The sequence below is a fragment of the Melanostigma gelatinosum genome, assembly GCF_949748355.1.
Source record: "Melanostigma gelatinosum genome assembly, chromosome: 21".
NCBI classification, from domain to species: Eukaryota; Metazoa; Chordata; class Actinopteri; order Perciformes; family Zoarcidae; genus Melanostigma; species Melanostigma gelatinosum.
The window spans coordinates 12,305,919-12,326,913 of record NC_136654.1 but is presented as its reverse complement, the minus strand read 5'-3'; the positions used below and the strand labels follow the sequence as shown (position 1 = coordinate 12,326,913).

The 20,995-nt window shown below is 42.2% G+C and overlaps 1 protein-coding gene across 1 annotated transcript in view; it reads left to right on the top strand.

Moving 5' to 3' along the window:
• ryr2a (ryanodine receptor 2a (cardiac)) overlaps window positions 1-20,995 on the top strand; it is a gene marked incomplete at both ends in the record, with an annotated part of 170,918 nt that overhangs the window by 130,730 nt on the left and 19,193 nt on the right. The window contains 17 exons of the mRNA XM_079293495.1: window positions 5,125-5,205; window positions 5,536-5,624; window positions 6,832-6,960; window positions 7,438-7,542; window positions 9,886-9,967; window positions 10,963-11,121; window positions 11,238-11,392; window positions 12,455-12,670; window positions 12,788-13,060; window positions 14,439-14,645; window positions 14,732-15,046; window positions 16,454-16,521; window positions 17,814-17,964; window positions 18,572-18,658; window positions 20,105-20,374; window positions 20,565-20,695; window positions 20,925-20,967. Of these exons, the coding sequence (XP_079149621.1) occupies window positions 5,125-5,205; window positions 5,536-5,624; window positions 6,832-6,960; window positions 7,438-7,542; window positions 9,886-9,967; window positions 10,963-11,121; window positions 11,238-11,392; window positions 12,455-12,670; window positions 12,788-13,060; window positions 14,439-14,645; window positions 14,732-15,046; window positions 16,454-16,521; window positions 17,814-17,964; window positions 18,572-18,658; window positions 20,105-20,374; window positions 20,565-20,695; window positions 20,925-20,967 (2,561 nt within the window). The remainder of the gene's footprint in view (window positions 1-5,124; window positions 5,206-5,535; window positions 5,625-6,831; window positions 6,961-7,437; window positions 7,543-9,885; window positions 9,968-10,962; window positions 11,122-11,237; window positions 11,393-12,454; window positions 12,671-12,787; window positions 13,061-14,438; window positions 14,646-14,731; window positions 15,047-16,453; window positions 16,522-17,813; window positions 17,965-18,571; window positions 18,659-20,104; window positions 20,375-20,564; window positions 20,696-20,924; window positions 20,968-20,995) is intronic.

Sequence of the window (20,995 nt, the reverse complement as noted above, 5' to 3'; positions counted from 1 at the left end):
ATTGAGCAACCAATATTGAAAGTGACATGGTATAATAAGAAGTATAAGAAGCATGGGCTCATGGGTCAAAGAAACAGGAAACTGCTGCTGTCGTCCTGTGGGAAACAAAAAGTAAAAGTTCACTTTAGGCTTCTTATGTATTGTTGTTACATTTGTTACGTAACTTTATAAAAGAAAGTTGTCATTTGTTATCTATTTACATTTTTACGGTTGTTATGTTACTTTGTTACATTTCTATTTCAACACAAACTATGATTGTTTTCTGACCGGAACCAAGTAGTTTTGTTTCACAACGTACCATATCCGTTGTTTGTGCTTTGTCAGTTCATACAAGGCTGAATACACTCAGTTTACGGCGTATTAGAGACCCTTAGATGTATTAGAGACCCTTAGATGTATTAGATACCCTTAGATATATTAGATACCCTTAGATGTATTAGATACCCTTAGATGTATTGGAGACCCTTAGATGTATTAGAGACCCTTTATGTATTAGATACCCTTAGATGTATTAGAGACCCTTAGATGCTTAGATGTATTAGAGACCCTTAGATGTATTAGATACCCTTAGATGTATTAGAGACCCTTAGATGTATTAGATACCCTGAGATGTATTAGAGACCCTTAGATGTATTAGAGACCCTTAGATGTATTAGAGATCCTTAGATGTATTAGAGACCCTTAGATGTATTAGAGATCCTTAGATGTATTAGAGACCCTTAGATGTATAAGAGACCCTTAGATGTATTAGATACCCTGAGATGTATTAGAGACCCTTAGATGTATTAGAGACCCTTAGATGTATTAGAGATCCTTAGATGTATTAGAGACCCTTAGATGTATTAGAGATCCTTAGATGTATTAGAGACCCTTAGATGTATTAGAGACCCTTAGATGTATTAGAGACCCTTAGATGTATTAGAGATCCTTAGATGTATTAGAGACCCTTAGATGTATTAGAGACCCTTAGATGTATTAGAGACCCTTAGATGTATTAGAGACCCTTAGATGTATTAGAGATCCTTAGATGTATTAGAGACCCTTAGATGTATTAGAGACCCTTAGATGTATTAGAGACCCTTAGATGTATTAGAGACCCTTAGATGTATTAGAGATCCTTAGATGTATTAGAGACCCTTAGATGTATTAGAGACCCTTAGATGTATTAGAGACCCTTAGATGTATTAGAGATCCTTAGATGTATTAGATACCCTTAGATGTATTAGAGACCCTTAGATGTATTAGAGACCCTTAGATGTATTGGAGACCCTTAGCTTCAGCCAGCCCAGTTGAATCGGTCCAGGTCTTCACTCTGTGAAGGTTGTCGTTTTCACTCTATAACTTTTCAGAGGCGTTGCTCCAGTTGCCCCGGATATTGTTTGTGGTGCTGTTGAAATGTCTTTCATTATACAGACAAGTATTATAGCCTCATTGATGAAATTGGGTGGACAAAATAATATGAATATGATTTATCCAACTGTAGTACAGCTGATCTTACATTAGGCCAGACCAGAAGACACAAATATTAAAAGATTCAGTATTAGCACAAACCAAATTATATTTCATTGTTTTGAAGAGTTTTAAGAACAGTGTAATGTTAAAGGCTGTATATTGTTGATGAAAACTTATTTAATGTTTGTATTAATTTATAGAGTTATTTATAGTTATTTATTTTGCACAATTCAAACTAAATTTAAAATAATCAAACATAACAGAGATAAATGAATATCATAGTGCAGGAAGAGACAGAAAGCCAACTGGGCTTATTTGAAGCCTCCACCTATATAATATAAACATTTTACAAAATGACAAAGAAAAAATTAAATATGCATAATTTGCACAACAACAACAAAAAACTATTTGAGTGGTTGCAGCCTGATTACTTCTCATCTGTCACCTCTTCATCCTGTCTGCTGCTCTACCTCTCCTCCTTTTCTCCGTCAGTGTTTTGGACTGTAAAGTGGCTGTTTCTGGCCATGCTGCTCTGTGAGTGGAGGGGGGGGGTGAACTCTGATCCTTTTCTCCTTCCTTCCTTCTCTCTTTTTATTGGCTGAGCTGTGGTCCGTAGTGTACCTGTCCTTCATGACTGTTGTGAGAAAAGATAATTTGATTAACCAGTCTTTATTTTATTTTATGTTGTGACTTTCTTTCCTACAGTATTTTAAATTCATGATTTGGTTGTAGTTGTAGTCTTGCATTATACTGTGTATAGTGTTCAAACCTAACCATTTTGATTGAAAATTATACATGCATTTATTGTACACCAAAGCCTTAGCTTGTCATTTTTTATATTTCTATTTATAATCCTTGTTAAGATATTAGGAATAAAACGTTTATATGGTCAACTGTGAAAAATACATTCCCCTTCTCTGGTTTATCACTGTGTTGGGAATAAGCCTGAAAGTGCCTTTGCACAATCACTTAATGTTTAGCTGATTCTTACAATTTTAGAAACAAATGAATTGTCATTAAAATGACAAAATAATGACAAAATCTTTTTCCATAAGAAATACCCTGTTCGGTTACTTACTATTATTATAGAACATTCTATTGAAGTCCAAAGAGAAGGACTTTCGGGGGACCCTTTAAAAAGGTCCCAGAAGACAATCAGAGGACTCAGAAGGGAGGCCAGACTGTTTTAACATCGGCTTCAACCGTCACCAGCCGATAGAATGGGAGTCTTCAGTGTTTCTCACGATTGATGCGAATTCGCCCCAGCGTGATAGCCAGCGCGATAGCCTATCAGCGTTGAGTTGCTCCCCCTGTCATCACTGGCTTCCTGCCGTTGTTGAATCAGGAAATCCTGTAGCCGTCTGTGTTCACCCAGAGCTCTACGATACCTCATATCAATAGAGACCGGACCAAACTATGTGTATGCATGTGTGTGTGTAAACCATACGGTACAAACAATGATTAGACGCTGCCGTATTTACGTCTACATGACGTTATTCTGAGTGTTGGTGGAGCTGCTACGATGTTAGCATAGCCTAGCACCGATCCATCAGCTCCATTGAGAAGACAAGTAGCCTACAAATCGGCATCATTACGTAGTTATTTCGGAGTCCCTTTTTGTCGGTATATTGCCGTTGAATCACAGCCAAATCAGTTTATTTAGTGTTCCTACAGCTGTAGTAAACAGCGACCGGTGGCTTGCTAGACACAGTGAATACACCTCGACAAAATCCACGGAGCTCCTCTGAACAATATTATGAACCAGACATGACGGTGTTTAGTTTCCCGGGATATCTGTGACTTCCACAACACGTACTAAGCAGAAATAGAGGTTATTATTCATGGTTAATGGCGGACAGTTGAGCGGCTTTCAGCGCGATTCGCGCGATTCACGCGAATGAACACAAATGGTCCCCGGCGTTTTGACCGGCGTTCGAATGACGCGAATATGCGGCGCGGACGCGTTTGGTGTGAACGCGCCATAAGAAGGGAGAAGGGTCTATCTGCATTCTCGGTGACTACATTCACACCCACTTTACTACAAGACACACCCACTTCACCACACATACCCCCTAAAATAACTTTCTGGTTGAATGTACCTATTTTAACTCAAAACGTGATCTTTTCCTCACCCTGGCCAAGTAGTTTTGGGGCCTAAACCTTACCAAACTGTGACGGTTTCCTGATGTGTAATGTAGTACTGTGCACTAGCACATAGACCTTCTTGTAAGACAGAGTTTGGGGTGTATTTTTGGGTCAAACAAACAGGACTTTTACCCAGGAGAATGCTGTTCCTGACCCGCTTGAAACCAAAGGCATTGAAAACATTGACTTATTTGCAGTACCATTGTTATGTGACTTGCGTACTTAATTACCGCAAAGTTACGTGAAAGAAAAATACTTCTTTTCACTCTTATTTTAATCCTGTTTAATCCTGTTTGGGTCAAACAGGACTTTCACCCGGCAGACCCCCTTTCATGTCCCGTGTGTTTCCAATACTTTTTTTACGTAACTTATGTACATTAGGTTTCACTTTCACAACGTTACAGGTGCATTTAGGTCCATCTCAAGCAGTAGAATGCTCGTGATAACCACTGATGATTCCCATTATATTGGCAGATATTGTTAAAAATGGGTGCACCACATGGAACATTTACAGGAACTCCTGAATCCGAACAGCACACCCTTTGTGAAGGACGCACAGTTTTATTTTGACGACAGAGTAACATATAAAAACACACTGGTATTATCCGCAGGTCTAATTTTGTTTTCAGTAAAAGTCATTTTAGGCCATTAGTAGAAGTAAACCTCTGACATCCTGGTTGCACTGATTCATTGGAAATGTTACTCTTTCATTGAAAAGAAACTGCACTTTCAGTCTTGTTCCGCTTCTACATATTTTCCTCCCTCAGCCCAGTCCACTTTGTCTTCATATTGTCTGGATGTATTCTGTTAATGTTTCTGTTGTTGTGAAGTGTCTCATCTCTCTTTGTCTGACCTAATGTTCCGTTTGCATTTCCTTGGTTCAAAGCAGCATTTTAGCACAGTCAGAGCAGCTGTCCTCAACTTCCTCAATGCATTCGTAATCTATGCATAATCTACAATGACAAGCAGCAACCAACACCTTTCCTTTCAACCAAACCAGTCTTTTGAGAAAACATGAACACTAAATCCAGTCCTGACTGTAAAATGCTGCAGTTTAAAAACCAACCAGTCCACCACCAATTGCTGTGGCTGTCCACTGCTCAGCCAAGAGTGTGTGTGTGTTTGTGTGCGCATTGGGTCAGAATGGTGTATTATGAGCTTACACCTTTCACTGACTGAAAGAAAATCACTTTGAATTTTCCATCTCTTTTTAATACTTCTTCACTCTCCATCCTCCTGTCTTTCCTACATGTTGTCTGCTTTTGTCTCCCCTGTTCTCTGACTTTTCTTTCTGTGTATGTGTGTCTGTTTATATGAATGTGTGTGCTCACTCGTGTGTGTGTGTTTGCACATGCCTGTGTTCTCGTGTGTATGTTTGTGCATACGTACCTGTGCATACGTGTGTCTGCATGTCTGTGTGTGTGTGTGTGTGTGTGTGTGTGTGTGTGTGTGTGTGTGTGTGTGTGTGTGTGTGTGTGTGTGTGTGTGTGTGGTATGTGTATGGGTGTGTTTCTTCTCTCCGGCCAGGTGAGAAGGTCATGCAGGATGATGAGTTTACCTGTGACCTTTTCCGCTTCCTGCAGCTGCTCTGTGAAGGACACAACTCAGGTGTGTGCTCTATTCTGCTCTATTCTGTGAGTTGATTGAGTATGGCTGAGCATCTAATGATGGGAAACGTTATTCACGCTGTTAAGGCTGCTTTGAATGCTGATTACTGTTTGAATCGGAAATTAGTTTCTTCAACCAACATGTAAACATTTTGTTTTTGTCTTAGTCTCTTCAACTCTTTAAGCGTTCCTCTATGCAGAATTCATTCTGAGGAATTACATAAAATGTCACGCAACGTTGTATATAAATGTTACCACTACTTTATTTGTTCAATTATTCAACACCTTATACAAGCGCAAAACTGCTGTTGTTTGTGATATCCGGTTTCAGACTTCCAGAACTACTTGAGGACGCAAACAGGGAACAATACTACGGTCAACATCATCATCTCTACCGTTGACTACCTCCTCAGAGTACAGGTTAGCTCCTTCTCTCACTTCTGCTGGTTCCTGGTTGAAATGAAATGAGTCTTCACATTGTCAAACAGTTCTCATACAGACATAAGACACAGACAAAAACATAAAACAAAACTTCCATTATTTTACATTTGACTAATTTCTTCTAAAAGACAGTTCAGTGTGAACTTAAGCAACACAAATAACAGTTTCATTCTTTACTATTAAAATCTAATCTAAAAGGAAATTCTTCTTTTCTCTTTTCAAATCTGTTTTTTTTATGTTTTTGCAATTAATACAGTTATGATGCCATTTCATGCACTTGCTTTATTTGCAAAGACACAGAGATGCTGCACCAAGTACTTAGTTAACAAAGAATTTTCACATGACCTGGGGACAATGTCCTGGAGGCATTTGCCACCATTTGTTATTGCCTGTCTCCCAAATGTACACACCTCTTCCAAGAAAGTCAGTTGGAATCATGTACATGTATATAGACCCAGGACAGACCATGCACACCTTTGTATTGCTGTATTGTCTTGCAGAGCCACCCTCTGGTTTATATTAGATCCACTGTATTCACCATTTTGCACACTTGCAGTTAATCAATGCAGTGAATTATTGTCAACAGTTTGTGAATATTCCCCAAAGACATGGTATAGAAAAGAGTAAAACCCACAGTGTTCTGCCTGTATTACTTGATGGAAAGTTCCTTTTTAAATCGTTACACTTACATTATGCTCCCTCAGTATAGTGCAGATCCCCATCTGGTGTGTCTCCCCCTCCCCTCCCAAACAAAGACTGTCCCACCAGCTCCCTCACAGGCAACATGGCAGCGAATATAAAAAAAACAAAACAGGGATTTATTCATCTCTTATGGTGCCTAAATTTAGTGGACCATATAAAAACAGTGTATGGAATTAATCTGCAAAATGAGACCAAACTTTTAATCTCAGTTGTTGAGCCAAGACAAAGGCCAAAATGTGATAGACGGAGACACACACATGCACACACACACACACACACACACACACACACACACACACACACACACACACACACACACACACACACACACACACACACACACACACACACACACACACACACACACTCAAACACATGACTTCCCCACAGTCTTATGCCTGACAGAAATAATAATAATAATGATAAAAACAGTTTTACTGGTTGTTAATCTGTCTCATTGTTGTCTTCTTTACATCTCTTCCAGGAGTCCATCAGTGATTTCTATTGGTATTATTCTGGGAAAGATGTTATTGACGAGCAGGGCCAGAGGAATTTCTCCAAGGCAATAAATGTGGCCAAGCAGGTTTTCAATACGCTGACAGAGTACATCCAGGTACGAGAAGACACTGACTTATTCCTGTTTCAGTCAGTGTTATAAACTGACACCTGTATCTCTTAGAAAAGTCTCAAAAGTTGATGAAAAGGTTAAATAATCCAAATTGAAGGTGTTTAACAGTCATAATTAGTCTTTGGTGATTATTAGACGTCCCTTACCAGACTGAGCTGTTGCTACATTCAAATGTTAAACATGAGAAAGCGGAGATCTTTCTAACTTCTCAACATCTTCATTTGAGGAAATGTTTACAGCGACAGTAATAAGAAAGGGATTTGTTGGCAGTAGCCATGCTTGTCTGTTTTTGTATGACAAGAAATCAGTCATCTGACAGAAAAATATTCTACCGTGTAGGTAGTGGACAGCTTGAAAAGCAACATTACATTGATATTCTCCTATATAGGATGTTCCTGTAGGCAATGCTCACATATATGACTGTCGGAAAACTGATTATGATTGTTCCTAATGCTGTTGTAGGGTCCGTGTACTGGCAATCAGCAGAGTTTGGCCCACAGTCGACTGTGGGACGCTGTGGTGGGGTTTCTGCATGTCTTCGCTCATATGCAGATGAAATTGTCTCAGGTGAGTTAAAGTTACTGTGGACAAGGTGGTGACAATATAATCACATCCCCAGTTTGAATTCAGCCATGGACCTCTTTTACTGCATCTCTCTGTCCGCTTGTTTCCTGTCACATCTCCACTGTAAACTATCTTATGTGGGAAAAAAGTTTCCAAATATAGTACCTCACCATCTACCACCACCGCCATACTATACCACCGCCATACTACCGCCATACTACTATACCACCGCCATGCTATACCACCGCCATACTATACCACCGCCATACTATACCACTGCCATACTACCGCCATACTACTATACCACCGCCATACTATACCACCGCCATACTATACCACCGCCATACTATACCACCGCCATACTATACCACCGCCATACTATACTACCGCCATACTACTATACCACTGCCATGCTACTATACCACCGCCATACTACTATACCACCGCCATCCTACTATACCACCGCCATCCTATACCACCGCCATGCTATACCACCGCCATGATATACCACCGCCATGATATACCACCGCTATACTATACCACCGCTATACTATACCACTGCCATACTACCGCCATACTACTATACCACCACCATACTATACCACCGCCATACCATACCACCGCCATACTATACCACTGCCATACTACCGCCATACTACTATACCACCGCCATGCTATACCACCGCCATACTATACCACCGCCATACTATACCACCGCCATACTACCGCCATACTATACCACCGCCATACTATACCACCGCCATACTACCGCCATACTATACCACCGCGCCATACTACCGCCATACTATACCACTGCCATACTACCGCCATACTATACCACCGCCATGCCATACTACCGCCATACTATACCACCGCCATACCATACCACCGCCATACTATACCACCGCCATACTATACCACCGCCATACTATACCACCGCCATACTACCGCCATACTACCCCACTGCCATACTACACCACCGCCATACTACACCACCGCCATAATACACCACCGCCATAATACACCACCGCCATACTATACCACCGCCATACTATACCACCGCCATACTACCGCCATGCTACTATACCACCGCCATACTATACCACCCGCCATACTAAACCACCGCCATAATATACCACCGCCATACTATACCACCGCCATACTATACTACCGCCATACTACTATACCACCGCCATACTATACCACCGCCATACTACCGCCATACTATACCACTGCCATACTTCCGCCATACTATACCACTGCCATAATATACCACCGCCATAATATACCACCGCCATACTATACCACCGCCATACTATACCACCGCCATACTATACCACCGCCATAATATACCACCGCCATAATGTACCACCGCCATAATATACCACCGCCATAATGTACCACCGCCATAATGTACCACTGCCATACTATACAACTGCCATACTATACCACCACCATACTATAACACTGTTCATGTGGCATGAGGTCTTGGTCCTGATGGACCTCAGCCTCCTACCAGATGGAAGGGGCAAAAACAGTTTTTGTCCAGGGTGAGAGGGGTCGCCCACAATCCTTCTTGCTCGCCTCAGGGTTCTTAAAGTGAACAAGTCCTGGACAGACAGCAGATTTCAGCCAATCACCCTCTCGGCAGAGCAAATGATGCCCTTGTTCTTGGCTGTGGCTGCAGCGTACCAGACTGTGATGGAGGAGCAGAGGATGGACTCAATGATGGCTCTGTAGAAATGCACCAACATTGTCTTTGGCAGGTTGAATTTCTTCAGCTGCCTCAGGAAGTACATCCTTTGCTGAGCCTTCTTCATGATGGAGCTGATGTTGAGCTCCCACTTGAGGTCCTGGGATATGATGGAGCCCAGGAAGCGGAAGGAGTCCACCACGTCGAAGGAGGAGTCACACACAGTGATAGGGGCTGGTGGGGCTGCGTTCTTCCTGAAATCCACAACCATCTCCACTGTCTTTAGAGCGCTCTGGGCGGGGCGACCGTGGCTCACTGGGTTAAGAGGGTTGTCTGGTAACCGCAGGGTCAACGGTTCGATCCTTGACTGGGACGTGTCGAAGTGTCCCTGACAAGACACTGAACCCCCGGCTCCCCGGGCGCCCTTCATTGGCAGCCTACTGGTCAAATTTTGTATATAAAAATGACAATAAAAATGGTTTCTTCTTTCTTCTTCTTCTTCTTCTTCTTCAATATGGCTGCTAATTCCTTCACATTCTCATCATATACTGTTTAAATATCTAACTTTAAAATATCAATTTGAGAAACCTCTCTGAGTTTGTTCTCCCTGCGATGGCTCAAAGTCTTTTTGTCTCCTTCTTTTTTCACATCAGGACTCCAGTCAGATTGAGTTACTGAAAGAACTGATGGATCTTCAGAAAGACATGGTGGTCATGCTGCTGTCTATGCTGGAGGGTAGGTTTGCTTTCATAAGTACTCCGTTGTTAAATATTAAAGCAGGAGTAGCTTACTGAAAGAGTTAATACAAACAAAAGGTCACAAGGTTATCACATGGGTATTTGCACTGTTAAATGATATTATTCAAATCACTCTTAGCAGTGTTTGCTAAGTTTGATGCTACTAAAAACATTTAATCATCTCTCAAAAAAGCTCTTTGAGTGAGTGGACACACATGGCTATTAAAGGGCTTTTCCATGTTGCTGTCTATAGTGCTAGACATGCTGATGATGGAGTAAATAGACTACTTTAGGTGTCTGCAGGCAGGGTTTGTATCGTTGCAATGCGGTGTGTCCCCCCCCCCCCCCCCCCGCCCCCCTTTCAGGAACTAAAAACAAACTGTGAAAGGATTAAAGTTGTAAGATGAAAACATGGACAACACCCAAACCTGTCAATCACAGTAGCCCCGCCCGTAGCCCCGCCCTAAAGCATCCCCTGCTTTATGGTCTTGACACTATAGATTGAGACCATGAACTCATGTTTACAATGTTTACTGAGGTAATAAATCAAGAGACGTAGAGTAATCTTCTCATAGACTTCTATACAACCTGACTTATTTTTGCAAAGAGGATGGCCATGAGAACGAATGCGAGTTCAAGGCACTTCAGCATGGCTTCACTTTTTAGAACTGGAGGTTGCCCGGTTTTCACCTCATCTGGCGGACCCTCAACGGCAAATGAGCGGGTAGCTCTGGGGGCTGGTAACATGGAGGGAAGCCAAAGATCGTTCATTTGTACATACCACACATATTACAACGATACAAAGCCTGCTGAAAATTGGCAAATGTCCCCTTTAGGTACATCCTTAAAATGTAGCCCACTACTATCTCAATGTCCGAAGACAAATGTCATAATTAATCAGGCATCACATAGTGAGGTTTGCAACGTGGTCAGGCAAATACTTTGTCTCTTGTGGATGGTAGAAATATGTCACTTTGTGTCGTGGTTTTACAGGTAACGTGGTTAATGGGACTATTGGGAAGCAGATGGTGGACATGCTGGTGGAGTCCTCCAACAATGTGGAGATGATCCTCAAGTTTTTTGACATGTTCCTCAAGCTGAAAGACTTGACCTCCTCAGATGCCTTCAAGGAGTATGACCCTGACGGAAAAGGCAAGGCTGTAAAACCACATTTTCTCTTCATCACATTTGTCATTGATGCAGCATCGGGATGAGATCATCAGAGGGAGCTGTTGATGATTTATAGATTTATGAATTCTCACTCACAGGTGTCATCTCCAAGAGGGACTTCCATAAGGCCATGGAGAGCCACAAACACTACACCCAGTCTGAGACACAGTTCCTGCTCTCATGTGCTGAGACTGATGAGAATGAGCTCCTGGACTATGAAGAATTTGTGGAGCGCTTTCATGAGCCAGCCAAGGTAACAACCTAGATGTTTACAGATCTTTTATAAAGTCTTATAAGGGCCTTAAATTGTCCAAATGTAAGCCCTTTAATCCTTCAAATCTGTTGATAAAATCTATTCTTAGAGAATTTTAACATCTCAAAGGGGGTTGAGTGGGAGAGCTCTCTTGTTATTTCTATTCATGTCTTCTTTCTTCTGCCTTTCCATTTGTTGTTCTCCATAAAGGAGCAGGAGATCTTTTTTTTTGCAAAATCACAGTAGAATTTGGTACAATGCTTTGTATTTTTTGTATGGGGAGGCCAACATGGGTCATCCCTTGTTCTTGGTCTTCTTGGTTGGCAGCTCAGTCAGACAATAATTAACCTCTTTGTTTAGAGTGAGGTGGGACAAGGAGGAGTTAGTTTAATTCGTTTTTAAGCTCAATTGGGACATCAAAAGATCGACAACATACTGTAGTTTAATTTTATAGTCATCACTTTTCCATCACTTTTTCAAATCAAAATGAATAGAAAAAGTTTCTACATTATGTATTTAAATTCAATTTAAAGTATTTAAAGCTTCATCATCAGTTAGTAGAGTGCTGTATCTGCAGGTCGGCCATCAAATGTACTTTTTAGTTCTTCACAAAATTGGGTAGATTATTAGAATAAGTGTAAAATGAAAGTGTAATTTACATTTACCCCAGAGAACAGACCCAAATAATACCATTTGAGTTTTGGATGTATCTGGTACCATCCTCAAGGGCCTCATTTATTGCAAGATTTTGGAGGTTGAGTGTTACGACAGCGTATTAGGTTCACTGTAGTTTGAAAAAAATAATGTACAGAGCCAGTGGAGGGGGTTAACATTCCGAGAAAAAAACTCCAAGATTAAAGTTGAGGGGCTTGGCAAAGTTTGCAGAAGGATACTTGTGTGACTACGTCAGATTTTCAAAATAAGTTGTTCACAAAGGGTACCGGTATATGCAAAATGCTTATTCGTCAATATGATTTGGATACAACGGCCATAATACCCCACGGTTTAATAGTTGGAAACTTGCTCGAAAAGAAAACTTAAACCTGAACTGTTATTCAAAAGGACATTGGCTTCAATGTGGCGGTTTTGCTGACCAACCTGTCGGAGCACATGCCTCATGACACCCGGCTGCAGACCTTCCTGGAGCTGGCAGATAGCGTCCTCAACTACTTCCAACCCTACCTGGGTCGGATCGAGATCATGGGCAGTGCCAAGCGCATCGAGAGGGTCTACTTTGAGATCAGCGAGTCCAGTCGAACACAGTGGGAGAAACCTCAGGTAAAGGCGGTACAGCATATGAATGAGAATGAATGTCATTTGATTGTGTCACCACTTGACTTGGTTACAGTGTTGAATAGTGACAACTAGTTCCTTCCACCTGTTCCTTCTGCACAGGTCAAAGAATCCAAGCGTCAGTTCATCTTTGATGTGGTGAATGAAGGAGGTGAGAAGGAGAAGATGGAGCTGTTTGTGAACTTCTGCGAGGACACCATCTTTGAAATGCAGCTGGCGGCTCGGATGTCTGACGCCGGCGAGCGCTCAGCGGTGAAAGAGGAGAGCGAGCGGGAGAAGCCGGACGAGGAGAACGCAGAGATGGGCTTCTTCTCTGTCACCACTGTCCGCATGGCTCTGTTAGCTCTGCGATACAACGGCATGCTGCTGATAAAGGTGAGGGCTCAACAATCGAAGTGAGTATTTCAAAGGAATATGCTTGTTTTTTTCTGTGAGTGGGAAGAGAAGATTGATACTAATCCCATGTCTGTGAATACAGTAACTGTGCTGGGTAGGTGGTTCATCATGTACTAGTTAAACCAAATGAATATGTTTATCGATGAGCTTTAGAGGTGTGGACAATGCTTCCAGTCTTTATGTTAAGCTAACTAACCACATCCTAACCAGTGAGCCCCTGAACACACATGAAACTTATATCCATCCTCTCACCGCTCTCTTCAAAAGAAAGCTAATTAGTGTATATTCCAAAACTTGGTACTATTCCTCTAAAATATTCAGAATTCTGACTTTTTCAACATTTTGAAGAGCAAGGGGATATTATTTTTAGTTTTTAGAAATACTTTGGAGACAAACATGCTTCTAAATTGGAGAATTGTACATATAACTACTATTACGCTATTGTAAGATTGTGTCATGGAGCCTTGATGTGATTTGGAGCCAACAGATACACAGCACCTGAAGCCCTTTCCTTCAGTGAGGCCTGTCAGTAGGATTAGTGTTGATGTCTTCCATCATACAGGCACTGTTGTTTGGGGTACAATAATAACTCGTTTTAAAAAGAAAAAATATACATAGCAGTCATTTTCTAAGCAACTTTGAGCAGATAATTAGTCAGCTAACAAATCTGAGGTGTAGGTTGTTAAGTACAGAAAGCATCTACAAGTGTTCCAGTCTACACACCAATACCAAGCAATTTGAACACATGTAAAACACTTTTACAAATGCACACATCACAATCCTGCATGAGGCAGAGAGCTCCATGCCCAGCAGCAGCAGCGGCTCCTTCTCTGTCCAGTAGCAGAGCTTCGCCTCACTGCTCTGCTGGTCCCCGCTGATCCGGATGGGACCAGCCAAAGACAAAGTGGTGGTCGGGAGGATCTTTCACATGGTCCAGGACGACCTGTTCATTGCCTTCTGCAGAAAGTTCCGCCATGAGTGCCGTCAGACGGAGTTAAGCTGCTGGAGGCCCAGGCTGTATTGCTGGACTCGCTGGTGAGAAGGGAGGACCGGGTGAACCAGAACCAGGACTGAGCGGACCAGACTGACCCTGGTGCAGTAAAATGAAAGGTTTTCTAAAGGGACTCTGGCAGCTGCAGATCTTAACAACACAAGGCAGTGGCAATCATGGAATTACGACCACTTTTGTCCCCAGGGGCCCACAAAATCAACATCAAATGAATAATTATTGTCGTAACTTTAAGGAAACATAACTGTTGATGCTTTATGACAGTGACACGTACTTGTTAATACTCAATAGCAAGCAGTTGATTACCACTGAATGGACTTTTCACCTCTTCTTTTTCTGTTTTTCCAGGTCCTGTCCATGAAGACTTTGAAGAAGCAGATGAAGAAGATAAAGAATATGACAGTCAAGGACATGGTGACCACCCTGGTGTCTTTCTACTGGTCGGTGTTGCTGGGCCTGCTTCACGTGGCATTCAGTGTGGCCCGAGGATTTTGCCGAATCTTCTACAACAGCTTTATGGGAGGCAATCTGGTGGAGGGGGCCAAGACCATAAAGGTTGCTATACATAATTCTAAAAGATTAGAGCAGTGTATCCACAGGTCATTTACACAAACTAAATACATAAACTGCCTCCACCCCAGGTGTCAGAGCTGCTGGCCAACATGCCTGACCCCACCCAGGACGAGGTGAGGGGTGAGGGGGAGGACAGAGAGAAGAGACCCTCTGACCGCAGCTCTGCTAAAGAGGACCTGGCTGACCTGGCAGTCAACACCAGTGAAACTGAGCTGCTGTCAGATATCTTTGGCCTGGATTTAAGAAGAGAGGGGGGCCATTACAAGATCACCCCACATAACCCCAATGCCAGCCTGACCGAACTGCTCAACTCCCCGGTTCTTTCCGCGACACCCCCGACCCCACCTACAGCACCCCCACCTGAGCTCAGACGGAGGCATCAGGTGAGTCTAAGTTATTTCTTATTGCATTCTAATTCATGAATGTGTGTACCAAATTCCATAGGAATCCATCCACATGTTTCAGTTGTGGTGGACCAATAGATTGACAAATAAGCAACTATCAAATTTAAAGTTCATCCTTAGATTTGGTTCGCTAAGAATTTAGTCAACCCTTTTAATCTGCTTCCTTAGAGCTGTACTGGTGTGGTTTGATCCGATTTGACTGACAGTACTTAAAGGGTTGGTTTATTATTATTTATTTATTATTTTTGAGATTTTTACATCATTTTGTAGCTTCCCAGATGTATTCAAATCTAAATGTTCACATTTTGGTTGATGTTTTAGCGTCAAATTGCTATTTTCCCAAGCCCTTCTAAAAACGTATTCCTGTGAGACTGCTACAAACAGTATATAAACATCCTTAATCAGTGTATTACATACAGTAACTTTGGCGATTGGAATACTCCCAGTTCAGAGAAGTAGACAGCGGTATGGCCATGGAAGCTAAGCAATGTACTGCTGTGGGCGCCACGTTAGTTCGGATCTGCAAGTCCGACAATAACACAGAAAAACGAACTGATCGAGGCAGCAACTTCTCTGCTCTGCTAAGAAAAATAACTAATTTTGTTAATGAAGTCTGGGGGCTGTGAAGAGAGTATAAGTAACAGCTCCAGTTCCCCGTTGATAAGCGCTGTCTGGTGGCTGAAGGCTAAAGCAGTGAAAATATTCTAAATATAGCGTGCACTTGAACTGATATTGATTTTGTTTGGTGGATAAAATGAGTTGTTCTGCTGCTCCCGTCCACAGCTGCTTTACCTCGCCATCACACAACCGTTTTCGGTGGGGAGTTGAAACCCTGTCAACTAAAGCCACAAGACTCTATTGACAAAAACAGTCATTTTACTTTACAGAACACAGGAGTATACATACAGCCCCACTTTAAGAAATCCAGTTATTTTCAAACTTATTTCAGCTAAGGTTGACTCAGCTATTGCTAGCATTCACATTATTGTTAACCTTGTTGATTTGCTTTCTTTGTCAACCTATGGCACTGCATTTTGCTAACATGTAAGTGTGCAAACTGATTGAGAAAATGAGGCTTTCAGGGCCTTTTAGCCACGCAGCTAGCATGCAGCTAGCATGCAGCTAGCATGCAGCTAGCATGCAGCTAGCATGCAGCTAGCATGCAGCTAGCATGCAGCTAGCATGCAGCTAGCATGCAGCTAGCATGCAGCTAGCATGCAGCTAGCATGCAGCTAGCATGCAGCTAGCATGCAGCTAGCATGCAGCTAGCATGCAGCTAGCATGCAGCTAGCATGCAGCTAGCATGCAGCTAGCATGCAGCTAGCAATGCTAAAATACACTCATCCATAAATTGGCTTGTTTGTCTTATACTCTTTTCTGTTTCAGTCGCAGAGCTCTTCCTCAGAGGAGAAGGAAGCAACAGCAGAGACAGAATGTGAACCTGAGAAAACAGAGTATGTATACATTTGTGTTATGTAATACAGATATTGTAACTACGGTGGCAGACAAAAAAACCACTATGTACTATATGGAGAGTGCAGACATTAAAGTACACAGCTATGAAACGCCATTAATCCACAGTTGCTGAAGAGTTACAACTGGACACCACTACTTGTTGTTAAATTGATTTAATGGGGAAGATTCGAATACTTGTGGTCAGAGCCAATATACACCGACTGAGTATTTTGACAAAAGTCTCAAGTTGACCGTACTAGATTTTTTTCCAAAGCTTTCCAACACATTTCACGGCCTTACTTGGCAGACAGAGTTAACTCAGTTGACAGAATTTGTGTACTGAGGCCATATGATATGCGGTGTTGAAAGTTTCAGGAAAAGGCTAGTAAGTACACCTTGAGTTCAGAAGAGCCACAGATTCAAGAATACATGTTTTTAGTAGTTTAGAAGGTCTTTGTAGTTGTCCATCTCGTGTTTGTCTTTTTGCATCCCTTGTCGCCATTTTGCTTAGATATTCGTCGTTTTGCATATCTTTGTATTTGTTTTTTGTCTTTTTCATGATGATTTGTTTTGCATCCCGGATGTGTGACAGCTGTGGCTCAGAGTCAGAGCGGGTCACCCTCTAATCAGAAGATAGACGGTGCGATCCCCAGCTCCTCTGGTCCACATGTTAAAATGTCCTTTGGCAAGATGCTGAACCCTGAATTGCTCTTGAAGTGAATGTGAATCAGTGTAGAAGCTGATGGACAGGGGGCACTTTTGCATGGTGCCATCATGCATGTGAATGTGTGAATGTTGACATGTGTACAGCGCTTTGAGTAATCAGAAGACCAGAGAGGCGCTATATAAATGCAGGTCTGTTTACCATTTAGTATTTGTGTTGCGTCTCGTTTTGGTCGTATTTCATCTCTTTGTAATACGTTTTGCATCTCTATGTGGTCTTTTTGTGTCTCTTTGTAATCGTTTTGCTCTCCTTCAGGTCTTATGCATCTCTTGGTGGATGTTTAGTGTCTCTCATTGGCTGTTTTGCATCTCTTTTTAGACATTATGCAACTCTTTTTGGTTGTTTTGCATCTTTTCATCTTTTCGTGGTCATTCTGTCTATTTTTGACTTCCCATCAAGTAATGTTAGCAATAACTTGTGTCTAGTGGGCCCATTCAGTAATCTGTCCATGACTGACCATTATTTTACAATCATGACTTGCCCAGTCCATTGACTGAGCCCTCTAAATGACTGAAGCAGTATTGTATTGTTAGCTGTGTGAAAGTGTGAACTGTTTTGTGTTTTCAGGGGTGGACATGTAGAGAAACAAGAGAAACAACAGAAGAATGAGAAGATGAAGCCAAAAGTAAGAAGGCATCACACCTCAAAGTCTGATGAACCGGATCTGCAGGAGTCTGCCTTCCTGAAGAAGATCATAGCCTACCAGAGGAAACTACTGGTACAGGAACTTCTCTGTCTTTTTGTTTCAGCAGTGGTGGTCAACTCTCTGTCAACTCAGTATTTCCCAGTTTAACAGTACCAATTTGGAAAGTTTGTGTTAGCTGTAACTACTTCTCCTGCTTCTACTGGCCAGAAAGAGATCCCCTCCTAATGTGATTCCAATGTGGTCCGGAACAAATACCACCGTCCTCGTTCTGTGTCAAAAGGCATTCTGAAGTTCAGCTAAAACTAATATGAGGATTAGCTGGCTGGATCAGACAGGTCTTTTAGTGTTTCAGCATTTTTTGATCCAAATTCCCTCTTTGTTTTACCATCCCTCCACTGCCGTCCAGGGTAGCACAAAGAGGGAAATGTCAAACTAAAAAGGTTATAACTTTGGAAAATACCCACTAAATTTGTCTAACTAATGGCCAAGCCTGCTGACTTCTCATATTTACTTGTATTAACTTTACACAGACAGAGGACCCACCACTTTTTGTTGACAGACAATGCTCACCTGAAGTTGACGCAGTTTTTAGGAGTAAAGTTGGAAGTCCAACACCTGGTTTTGAGTGTGGAACATCCAGACCAAACATTAGTAGCTCTTCTTTCTGTCTCCCCTGCAGAACTACTTTGCCAGGAACTTCTACAACATGAGGATGCTGGCGCTGTTTGTTGCCTTTGCAATCAATTTCATCCTCCTATTTTATAAGGTAATGTCATAGCAGGGATGTTGATATCAGGCAAGAGAGGGAAACCTCAATTTCTCACGTACCCCCTTTAGCAGCATAAGAGAAGTAATGACACATTCAGACCAACAAGCACTGCCGTGAGACACTGCAAGGAGCTGTGTGCTGATAAAGGGTAGCGGTTGGAAATTGATCTGTTGAAAGTTATCCATGCAACACAAACAAACAGACTTTCACCCAGGAGACCGCTGTACGTGTGTAATGTGTCTGTTACGTAACAATCATACTTATTTTAACCCAAACCACAATCTTTTCCTAAACGTAACCTTAAATCTTTTGTTGCATCAGTAAACCTAAAGAGTAAACATACATTCGAAATTTATTTCGAAAAGAGACACTAACTGACGCTAGAGGGGTAGCTAGAGCATCACAGTTAGAAACGTAAGGGTACTTACCATGCTCGGGAGTGAAAATGTGTTGGTGAGTCAAATGACTCGTTGTAGTGTAGAAGTTGTAATAATGGACTCAAAGAGAACGATCACCCAACTCTGCAGTTCCCTTCAGTTCTACATAGCTTGTTAGCAGTTCATCTGTTGTCAGTGAAAAGGCTCCATAAACCCACTGGACACGACCTGCTCAGTGTGGTGGAACCTCTCTGTGAGAAATAATCACGATGGAACTTCTTAAAGTATTAAAAACATATTTAATGAACAGACACTTCAATCATAATTCAGCTGAATGGATAGAGCTCTTTCCCCACGGATGGTTCGGAGGTCTAACAACAATAAAAAGACAAAGCAGAGTATATATGCGCGTTATCTCGTCTCCTCTCCCTTCACCCCCCCCCCTCACAGATGTTGTTGGCCGCTGCACCCACCAAGGCCGGCTTCCCAGCCTGCTCGTGGGAACAGGGTTAGGCTGGTATATGCAGGTTTAAGCGATACAAGTTATAATTAAAAGAACCATATGATACATTTCCACAACACTCAGCATCAAACAGCAGACAGACCCAGTTGGAGACTAACTGGTGAACATACTGGAGTATTTGCCATTTATTTCCTTGTCTTTTTTTATTATAAAGCAGGTCTAGGTGCTTTATAAATACTGTGAAAGTATCAAAACACTCTATGCACACAGCCTCGAATCTGTGCCTTTGAACAAGCCGTCAGGACTTCCGTAAACCTGTGATGTCCGAACTATAGAGTCACCGGTAGAAGAGCCACGAAACTCCATGTAGTTGGCACTACAATCCCGAATCCCCGGCTGCAGAGACAGTATGTGGAAGACTGGAAAACACTGGCCAGTCAGAGCAGACTGGCCTCTTTCGGGAGGGGGGCTTAAAGAAAGAGACAGGCGCTAAAATGAAGTGTTTGAGACAGAGGTATATTCAAGAATGTAAACATGTTCTAGTAGAAACCCAAAATAGCATGATGTGTCTCCTTTAAACAACTATTAAATGGTCCCTGCCAGGTTTCTACATCCTCATCTGTGGTTGAGGAAAGGGAAGTGGTGTACACCATCAGGCAACCAGACAACATCGTTCAGTGGGATCCACTGGGAGGAGAGGCAATGGAGACAAAGGAGGAGGTGATGGACGAGGCCGGGGAGGCCCTGAAGCCGCTCACAGTCCATTTTGTCCTGGAGGAGAGCAGTGGATACATGGAGCCCATGTTACGCATCCTGGCTGTCCTGCACACTGTCATCTCCTTCTTCTGCATCATTGGATACTACTGTCTCAAGGCAGGATACTGACCATTGATTCAGCAGAAATAATTTCGCTTTGTCAGCGATTTTGTCATTAAAACCTAAGAAATCATTTGTTGATACAGTCTGTTATTTAATCTTGTTAGATGTTTTCAAGTATTTCAAATCCAAGGATTTTAACTTTATTTACTTTTGTATTTGTGTGTGTGTGTGTGTGTGTGTGTAGGTACCACTGGTGATCTTTAAGCGTGAAAAGGAGGTGGCCAGGAAGCTGGAATTTGATGGCCTTTACATCACAGAACAACCATCTGAGGATGACATCAAAGGACAGTGGGACAGACTGGTCATCAACACACAGTGAGTCGGCCCTGTGTGTGTACGAGAGTGTGTATAGATGAGCTTGTAGTGCACTCAATGCAGTATATGCAACAACATCCCTTGAAGAGACAAGTGGCAATAAGCGGTAGATGTGTGAAGAACCAGGAGGAAGAATATGAGATGCGGTTGTATCTTGTGCTTTTTGTTGCAGTTCTTTACACTTACATTTAATAAGAATGCACCTTTATGTGTGTCCTCTGATTTTCAGATCTTTCCCCAACAACTACTGGGATAAGTTTGTGAAGAGGAAGGTAGGTGTTCCTGTTGTTGTAGACCTGG